Below are 9587 nucleotides of genomic sequence, written 5' to 3' on the forward strand. Positions count from 1 at the left end.
TGGGTATTGGCGATGCCGGCCGAGCAGTCCCGGATAGGGCAGTGTTTGGAGGCTATTAATGAGCGAGCGGAGGCGGGCTAGACTCCTCGGGGGTGTTGGAATGGTTGTTCGCCAAGGTGATATATTGCCCGAGCCAAGAGATGCCCTTGGGAGCGAGGAAGGTGCCCTTAAGCGGGTCGTTATACGAATCGTATGTGCGCGGAGACGCAAGGGACACAACCGGTATCCTACTGCTCTTTTTGGGGACGCATGCAACCTCCTACAAACATCTTTAACCTCTTCTAATACATTTGCGCAAGGCCCCACACCATGGCCAACCAAGCCCAACATGTGTGCCCGAATGCGAATGCGTAGTGAACCCTCCATCCCATTGATGAGGGCAATAATTGCATTTAGAGGTGAATTGTCCTTTCCCAAGGGCCTTCTGTAAAAAGGGCGATTTAGACAAAACTTTGTTGAAGAGGCCGATATTGGGCACAAAATTGAAAGTGGAGTCTTGAAGTAACTTGACAAACTGCACACAGTGGCGCACACACACAAGGTTGAAACTTTCAAGTTTCAAGACTCACGAGAGGATGAAGGGGGGGCGCAAGCAGAAAAAAGGGGGGCCTGCAGGCAAAAAAAACAGTGCAGTGTGCAGCGTGTTTGCTTTGCTTACCTTAAGGCTTAAGTGCCTGGCAGTGGGCAAAGCAAAGCTGTGCACAGTGTGCAACGTGCTTGCTTTGCTTACCTTAAGGCTTAAGTGCTTGGCACTGGGCACTTGCTTTGCTTTGCTTTGCTTGGGGGCCTCAAAACTGTCGCGTACAACAGCGGCAGCAGAGCGGCGCACATCAAATCGGCAGCGCAGTCCTCGAGCAGCACGCACAGCCCAAAAAACGAAACATTTCAAAGGTACCGTACGGAAAATGCTTTCAAACGTGGGCGGACGTCCCTCAACACTAAAGGGCACGGGACACTGGGGAAGCCAAAGATTTGGGATCGAGGGTGGGAAAGTGGGGGGACGCTGGCGGCTTCAATTTGGGCCGTCGGATGCAGTGAACTCGGGTAGCAACTGGTGAACTCGGGTTTCGGCTGAGCTGGCGCCCCAAATCGAAATTTAAAATAAACTCAATAGCCACGTTGGCTTGACGTGGAGGGCAGGCTTCTCCAGCGTGGCTTGCAAAAGGGCAGAATTTCAAATTTGTATGATGACGTCGTAGAGCATGTGTTGCATGTGTTCTGTAAAATCACCACGGCTATGGAAAGCTCTTCTCAGGAATCACTCAGATTGATTCCAGATTTAAACCAGGTACACACACACACAAAAACTCACACTTGCCAATCAACAGGCTCTCTCTCTCTCTCTCTCTCTCTCTCTCTCTCTCTCTATGTGAAGAGCCCCTTACTTAGGTTGATTTTGGATTTAAACCATGCACACACACACTGGATTTAAACCACGCATGCGTGCGCGCATGCACGCACACACACACACACAATTTTGCCACTTGAAATCAGCTTTTCTCTCTCTCTCTTTGAAGAGGTTTTTGCATTGAAGCTAAATGGATGCTCAATGAATATTGAAAACATGGGTCAATCAAGCCATCTAAAACAGAGACCACCTCATCTTTGCGAGAACAGATAAGAAAGAAGCGCTCATGGAGGGAAAAATGCATACATTGATTGCAACACTGTGTCTTGAGCAAAGCCTTGTAGGGGATACTTCTAGCCGTAGCGCTTCATTCATCATCCAATGTTTGATTACTTCTAGGACTAGCAGACCCCCCATAGCTTGTCATTGGCTTTGTGGACATTCGTAGAGCGGAGGGTGACATTACCTTTGAAGTGGCATTAGTTATAGAAAGGTTTGCCCTTCCTAGTGCCCTACATTGTTTTCATAGCCATAATAAAATTAGCAAACGATGCAAAAACTTGTTTTAAGAACATGTCCTACCTCTCTCTGCCTATCTAACTTGGACTTCAATAGCAGGTTGATTGGAATCCAACGAGTGACACAAGTGACTTCGCGGTGCCATGGCAGGCTAATTGGAATGCATCAAATGAGGCTGATTGGAATGCATCCAATGACACAAATCAGTTCATATTGGATGAGTATTTAGATAATACAACAAGTAGTGACACTACATCAAGTGACGACGCAGATGTATGTGACCTCTTCCAAGATGATAATGAGGGTGTTTTTCCAAGTTCATGGAGTACACCTAGGCTTGATTCATGGGGGGCATTGGATCCATTTACATATACATCAAGCTTTTTTTTCTCTTTCGATGAGAAGAGCTTCTCCTTAATGGAGAAAGATCTTAGAGGAGCTCTCACAGTGACGCTTCCAACATTAAAAGCACACGATGCAAGAGACTTGTTGGATTTGAAGAGGTGGAAAAGAATAAGAGAAGAGCTTTGTTTCAGCCCGCTTCACCTTTGCCTATGTTCGAAATCAACAGGATTGAAAATAGCATACATTGAAGATTGGGAGCGTATTGTCATGGCAGCCCATCGTCCTCTTGAGCATGGTGTTCATCATGGTGTGAATGCCACTATCAATGCAATCAAGGCAGAATGGTGCACCGACAAGAGGAGGCATGGAATTTCTCTTGACTATGTGAAAGATAGGATTATCGCTTGCGGCTGCCTGCTTACTGAGGTCGGGGAACAGACCCCTACATCAAAAAGACCATAGCTCCAGCATCAACAATTGTCACAACTAAGTCTCAAGTCAATCAAGAGTTGACCAACATCATGATCAAGCACCAAACAAAGCTAGTATTACTTCGATCCACAAAGAAGCATGGACCATCCAAGTGGGTGCAAGAGTACATGTGCCATAGGGCAGGAAGTATTGCTCGGAGAGGTGCTAACAAGAGAAGATTGCGGAGGTCCAAGAGGTGTGGGTGTCCCTTTAAGGTGGTCTTGCAGCACTCTCATGACACAGAGAAGGTGACCATGCTAGTTCATGATGTTCACGAGGGACATATACCAGGCTCACGTGTTGACCTCTATTACTTGCCCGTGCACCCACGTGTGATTGCTTGTTGCATGGATGACTTGTTCGACGTAGGGACATGTCGTCATGTGGCAAAAATGTCTACATCAAAAGAAAGATTTCACATACAGAATGCCTTGCCATTAGATCGTGTAATCTTTCGCTTCTTCATGATACCAAAAGAGGTGCAAATGATGTCATATCAAATGCGCACACAAGGTACTTTGCTTTGCTTTACCAACAATTCTCCTTGTAACTTTTGGTTGTTTTATACTTCTAATCTGCCTCTCTATCCTTGTAGGAAGATGTACAAACAATGATTGGGCTGCGATGTTTGGAGAGGCTCTTCGTTTGCAAGAACAGAACAAGGTTCTTTATGTTCAACCTTACAGCCAACGTTCTTTATGTTTGAAGCTCTTTCCCCTATTCTTGCCTCTTTATTCATCATGATTTCTTTGTAGGTTCTTTATGTTCAACCTTATAACCCACAAGCCTCTGATGAAAGTAAACGACCCTTTGTCCTCATCATTCAAGATGAGTGGATGCTACAAATTGCTCTTCGTTTCTCACGACACAACACTTGGGCAGTAGATAGCACATTCAAGACAAATGTCTTTGGTTTGCCCCTGTATGCTGCAGTTTTGCCCAACCAAAATGGCATGGGTATTCCAATATGGCTCATGCTATGCACTAATGACATCGGCACTAACCAAGAAAGTGTAGCCTTGGAGTTGACCTTCAAGATGATCTTCACAAGGTTGCATGGAGTTCGTCCGACGGCTATTATCATCGACAAAAACCAGCAAGAGTTGGAAGCCATTATGAAGATTGTTGATGTAGACCCCTATTGCTGGACACAAGATGAAGAAGGGAGACGACACCAAATTGCATGCCATGTCTTGCTATGCTGGTTTCATGTTAAGAAGGCATGGGTAGAGAACCTCCTACCGCAAGTAAGTCACCTTTTAAAAGCTAGATCCATTCTATTGTGCATATCATTATCAGGTGGTATGTATATTCATTTTATTTTGGCTGTGTAGGTTCCAAAAGAGAAGCGAGATGATGTGTATAGTTCCTTGTCAAATCTAATGCAAATGGCAAGTGAAGAGGCATTTGAAGAGAGATACCAAGAGCTCTTGCAGAGATATTCAGCGTATATCAATGTTCAACGATACATCTCGAATGGATGGTGTGCCACCACATGCATGTGGCGGAGAAGGTGGCCAAAGTTTGGGCGTCTATTTTCACATGGAAATGTGGATACAACAAACTTGGTCGAGAGGCTCTGGCAATACATCAAGTACACTCTTCTTGATGCAAAGATAAATAGATCAATTCTAGTTCTGTTACATGCTATTGCAGGGGATTCTCTAACGGGCACTTACATCGGCGGAACGCTACTTGAGTTCTTTAAGAACAAACAAGAAATAGGTAATGACCTCTTTTTTTCTCTTGTGGCTTGTCCCCCCTTTGTTGCTTGACACTCATGAAGAAAAGGTGTCGTGATACTAACCAGCTTTACGTACTTTTCAGCTGATTCTCAACGTTTTAGTATTCATGGATCAAGCAAGAGTCATACGTCCAGATTAGCAGCAGGTGAAGAAATCTTGAGAAGATTTGAGGCTAGTTCGTCCACCCTTCAAGTGATTGATGAGTCCACTTTCCTATTCAAAATCTTGAGTATGTCTTCATCTTCGCAATGGTATCATGTCAGTGTTCAGTTCAACTATTGCGATTGTCCAAGTTGGGGATCTGATTGTAAGCATCTTTATGGAATCCGCCTAATAATTCAACATCATTTTCCACATCTACATGCCATTTTCCCTGTCCTTGATAGTCTTCATTCTCTAAGTCAAATGGACGAGGACATTGATGTTGGGCTAAGTGAGCAGGACATGCCAGATAACATAAAGAGTGGTGAGTGCAAGGTTGTCAACATCAATGAGCAGATAGCTTGCTGCATTCAAGACATGAAAAGGGTTCTACATGTTTTGGAAGAGAATCTATCAGCATGTGACACCAAGTTGAAAGAAGCAATACTCCAGCAATTGAGCATCTCACAGAATAATATTTCAGCTTTGATTATCCCAAAGGAGATTGATTTGCCAATGAGGGGGTCCATCAAACAAATCCAAGCTCATGTTACGCTTACTCGGCTTGGTCACGGGAGACCGCATGAAGTAGCTACAACCGTATGTGATCAAGAGATAGCCTGCTCGCCTCCAACAAAACGTGCTTGTATGACAGGGGTCTTGAGACGTAAGCATCAACGTGGCAGGAGTCGGGTGCGGTTTGACAAGAGACCTCGCATATTTTGTCACCATTGCTGTAGTAAAACTCTCCTAGTTGATCCTATACAAAGTCACTCGTGCCATACATGCCACGCGCTCCTTCCCCTTTCAAGTAGACATGCCCCAGTTGGTTCAGAGGCTCCTCTTATTAACCGAGCTGTTAACCTCTACAACAACCTTTGCATTGAAAAGGGACTACTCATCTCATGTATGTATGGGTCACTTGAAGATGAGGAGAGGCACTTCACTATGCATTTATCTAATGGTTCAGTACTCGAGAAGGTCCTTGCATCCGAGCAAAGGATAATACTTGTATATTAATAATGCAGATGTATTCAACTTGTACATTATATCATTTTGGAACGAGTGAGGAGATTTTTTGTCCATTTTGGTATAACCTGCTGCTCTAAAAACCAAATGTATATGCTTATTTTGAGTCAGCTAGAGACTCAATGTTTTGTAAATTTGTATGTATGTTGTTTCTGTGAAGGGAATTCATGTTCAGTATAGCTTGATATAACTTGCTGCTCCAAAAACCATATGTGTCTGCTCATTATGGATCAGTCAAGAAAACGACGCTCAATTTGTGTTATGTTTTTTGACCATAGCTGATTTATACAGCCCTTGGGCATGTAATGCAAGACTAGATTCATGCAATCTTGTCCGAGCTTCTCTCTTTTTTTGTGTGCTCTTAAAACTGTATATACTTTTTGCATGGGTACACAATGTGGGTTAGAACTTAGTTTTACTTGGGTTGACAGACAGACATTAGTTATTTCAAAAGCTGGTGGTTTTGGTACCACGAGACCCTGCAGCAGAAGTCAGTTTATTTGCAACAGGTGGGATCAAGAGCGGGAGGCCTGGTTCTCGTTGGGAGAGGGCGGATGGAAGAGGGAGTTTTGATAATCAGCTATGAAACTTTTATGCTTGGCGTATGAGTGTTGTGGCTTTCCCTGCATATTATGTCGCATGGTCACTGTATTGATCTGTCACATCAACTCATTTCATGACTGACATGTCAAGAGGTAGTAGTTCCAACTGTTCAGTTGTTATGCTATTGTAGGGGATGGCCAGCCGGCTGTATGACACGTTACCCAACCTACAGCTGCCCGACCAGCTGCTCAACCCTCCAGACTAGTCAAAATGCATCCAGATCTGTCCCTACACGGCTTCCCAACTGCCAGGCTTAGGTGTCTTGCCTGTGTGCTATCTACTTGCAATGTCCAATGCTTGACACCAAGACTGTTTGGAGTTTGCACATGTACAATAGGCTAGTCAAAATGCGTCCAAATCTGTCCCTACAAGGCTGCCCAACTGCCAAGCTTAGGTGTCTTGCCTGTGTGCTATCTACTTGCAATGTCCAATGCTTTACACTTGGCCTAGTAAGCATCCTAAACATCTATACGTATGTCAACTCCAAGTGGGTTACAATCCTGTGTGCTATCTACTTGCAATGTCCAATGCTTTACACTTGACCTAGAAAGCGTCCTAAACATCTATACGTATGTCAACTCCAAGTGGGTTACAAGACTGTGTGGAGTTAGCATGTACAATAGGCTGGATCTTGCTGCTCGGAATAGGTCTTGCCAGAACAGCTGTGTACAAGGCAGGGCTCTAGAATACCCTATTTTTTTGGGGTCTCAGGCAAAACACTTGCCTGCGTCCATCTACCTTGAAGAAGAGTGCTAATGTCTTGGATTGATGCCATGCTGATGCTCCTGCTGATGCTTGGTGGCTGGAAATCTAATGCCTTGGCTGGGAAGAGGCAGGGCCTTTAAGTAGGGCAATTTTCTGCACCCTACTTATCAGCTTGGCCTGCCTGCTGTACGACCTGTTACCAATCTACAGCTGCCTGACCAGTTGCTCAACTGCTCCAGACTAGTCAAAATGCGTCCAGATCTGTCCACAAGGCTGCCCAACTGCCAGGCTTAGGTGTCTTGCCTGTGTGCTATCTACTTGCAATGTCCAATGCTTGACACTTGGCCTAGTAAGCATCCTAAGCATCTATACGTATGTCGACTCCAAGTGGGTTACAAGACTGTGCAGAGTTTGTGTACAAGGCAGGGCTCTAGAATAGCCTATTTTTTCGGGGTCTCAGGCAAAACACTTGCCTGCGTCCATCTAACTTGAAGAAGAGTGCTAATGTCTTGGATTGATGCCATGCCGATGCTCTTGCTAATGTTGGGTGGCTGGAAATCTAATGCCTTGGCTGGGAAGAGGCAGGGCCTTTAAATAGGGCAATTTTCTGCACCCTTCTGCTTATCAGCCTGGCCAGCCTGCTGTATGACCTGTTACCAACCTTCAAGCTGCTCAACTGCTGCAGACTAGTTAAAATGCGTCCAAAGTACCATCCCTTTCATCTGCAACCTCTGGAGCTCCATCAAGGCATCAATGATGCTTCTCCAACAAAATTTCGTCTTCTTGATACTGACTGGACTACACACATCTGTTGATACCAATGTTGATGCACCCAATGTTACTGAGCTTGACTGATATCCTTTGCTCTTGACTGTCCGAAGAAGATCCCTGAGGACACTAAGGAAGACGATAATGTTGTGAGCTAGTAGAAACATTGCACGTGCATTGATTGCATGCAAACTGTTCACCAACCGTTGCATGCAACCATGGAGCCATGTTAATGAAGTAGATAGAGAACTTAGCAAGATTAGAAGGCTTACATTCTTAGTGGTGGTGTTCTTTTCTGTATCCACACGTGACCCAACACCCTCATGTGTTCCAGAATCCTGCAGCATGCCCAAATGATCTCAAACTATAGGGCATGTGAGTTGTATGTGAACTTGGCAGCAGCAAAGAAACTTGGCATGATGTGAATAAACTTGGCATGATGTGAATGAAATTAGCAAGGTGTGAGCTAGTAGACACATTACACGTGCATTGATTGCATGCAAACTATTCACCAACCCTTGCATGCAACTATGGAGCCATGTTAGTGATGTAGAGAGAGAACTTAGCAAACTTTGAAAGCTTACATTGTTTTTAGTGTTGTCCTCCTTTTTTGTATCCACACATGGCCCAACACTCTCATGGGTTTCAGAATCCTGCAACAAATAATATCCATGCATAGTTACAAACAATCTTTGCACTCGTGAATTCGCATACTTACTTATGCCAAGAAGCCCACATGAGCATCGCTAGGCACTTTCAACATCACAAACATGACTCAAAACGAGGGGATGAGTGAAGGATATTGGAAAGCTTACGTTCTTTTGAGTGTTGTCCTTCTTTCTTGTATTCGCGCATGGTCCAACACTCTCATGGGTTCCAGAATCCTGCAACAAACAAAAGGTGTGAGGTGTATGTCAACTTGGGCAATGACTAGTAGACACATTGCATGTGCATTCATTGCAATTTGCTTACCAACCCTTGCATGCAACTATGGAGTCATGTTAGTGCTGCAGGGAGAGAACTTGGCAAGCTGTGAGTGAACTTTGCATTGAACAAGAAAACATGCATCTAGTTAATAAACTTAGCAAGCTGTGAGTGAACTCTGCATGCAACAAGTAAACCTGCATCAGGTTAATAAACTTGGCATGCTGCGAGTAGACCATGGAAATTAGGCAATGGAAAGGACTTGAACATATTGTAGGGGAAGACCGTGAGAGAATGGCTAGGCACTTTCAAGGCAGCCATGTTAGTGAAATAGAGATATGAATCAGAACGAGGGGATGAATGAAAAATATGACAAAGCTTACGTTCTTCTTAGTGTTGTGCTTCTTTGTTGTATACGCACACGGCCCAACACCCTCATGGGTTCCAAAATCCTGCAATAAATAATAGCCATCCATATTTGTAAGCCCAACAACCTCATGGGTTACGAAATCCTGCAAATACAGCCATGCCAAGTGATCTCAAAAATGTAAGAAGTGAAGTTGACATGTGGTGAATAAACTTGGCCTGCAGCAAGGAAACCATGCGTGTTGTATGTGAACTTGGGAAATAGCCATAGACTTCGACCGTGTATATGACCAAGAATACATATAAATTGTAATCTAATTCAAGAACAATTAATTCAAGAGTAAACACATTGCACATCATGACTTCATCTGCTACCAAGGGGGCAACTGGCATGGAAGCTCAGAGTGTAGGAGCAACTTGGGTTGTTCTTGACATATAAGTTTGACTCAACCCCCCCCACCCCGCCCCCCCCTCCCCCCCCCCCACACACACACACACACTCGCTCGCACGCATACATGCAACTCAAACATACTTTGTTTCACAGTGGATTTTGTCCAGCTTGCCCAATTTATGGATACACTTTATTTGGCTTTCATTCTACCCCTTGCCCTACTGCCAGCTG

At 44.5% G+C, this 9587-nt stretch overlaps 1 protein-coding gene and 1 pseudogene across 2 annotated transcripts; one reads left to right on the forward strand and one right to left on the reverse strand.

Annotated features, from left to right (window-relative positions):
* The first annotated feature begins 1026 nt into the window (after positions 1–1026).
* Positions 1027–5589, forward strand: LOC147633350 (uncharacterized; annotated as a pseudogene). The gene is made up of 6 exons (XR_015267027.1): positions 1027–1288; positions 1967–3196; positions 3279–3346; positions 3439–3930; positions 4018–4408; positions 4511–5589. The product of XR_015267027.1 is annotated as an uncharacterized LOC147633350 (transcript).
* Positions 5590–7496: 1907 nt separating this feature from the next.
* LOC147633351 (uncharacterized) lies at positions 7497–9351 on the reverse strand. The gene is made up of 5 exons (XM_086805721.1): positions 8982–9351; positions 8490–8558; positions 8259–8327; positions 7617–8012; positions 7497–7556 (listed from the first exon to the last, which is right to left on the reverse strand). Exons 1-5 carry the CDS (start codon positions 9072–9074, stop codon positions 7497–7499), a joined length of 687 nt encoding a protein of 228 aa, XP_086661847.1. The 5' UTR covers positions 9075–9351.
* Positions 9352–9587: the final 236 nt, after the last annotated feature.

This window comes from Cibotium barometz, chromosome 12 (assembly GCF_041138505.1).
Source record: "Cibotium barometz isolate CiBa-2024 chromosome 12, ASM4113850v1, whole genome shotgun sequence".
Lineage (NCBI taxonomy): Eukaryota > Viridiplantae > Streptophyta > Polypodiopsida > Cyatheales > Cibotiaceae > Cibotium > Cibotium barometz.

Excerpts from the sequence above, each read along its gene's own strand:
- LOC147633351 (XM_086805721.1), bottom strand. The coding sequence starts at position 9,074 with ATGGATGGCTATTATTTATTGCAGGATTTTGGAACCCATGAGGGTGTT. Across the intron at positions 8,328-8,489 it reads AGGACAACACTCAAAAGAAC|GATTCTGAAACCCATGAGAG; the intron begins GTAAGCTTTCCA and ends TATTTGTTGCAG. Across the intron at positions 7,557-7,616 it reads GGTTGCAGATGAAAGGGATG|GTCATACAGCAGGCTGGCCA; the intron begins GTACTTTGGACG and ends GGTTGGTAACAG.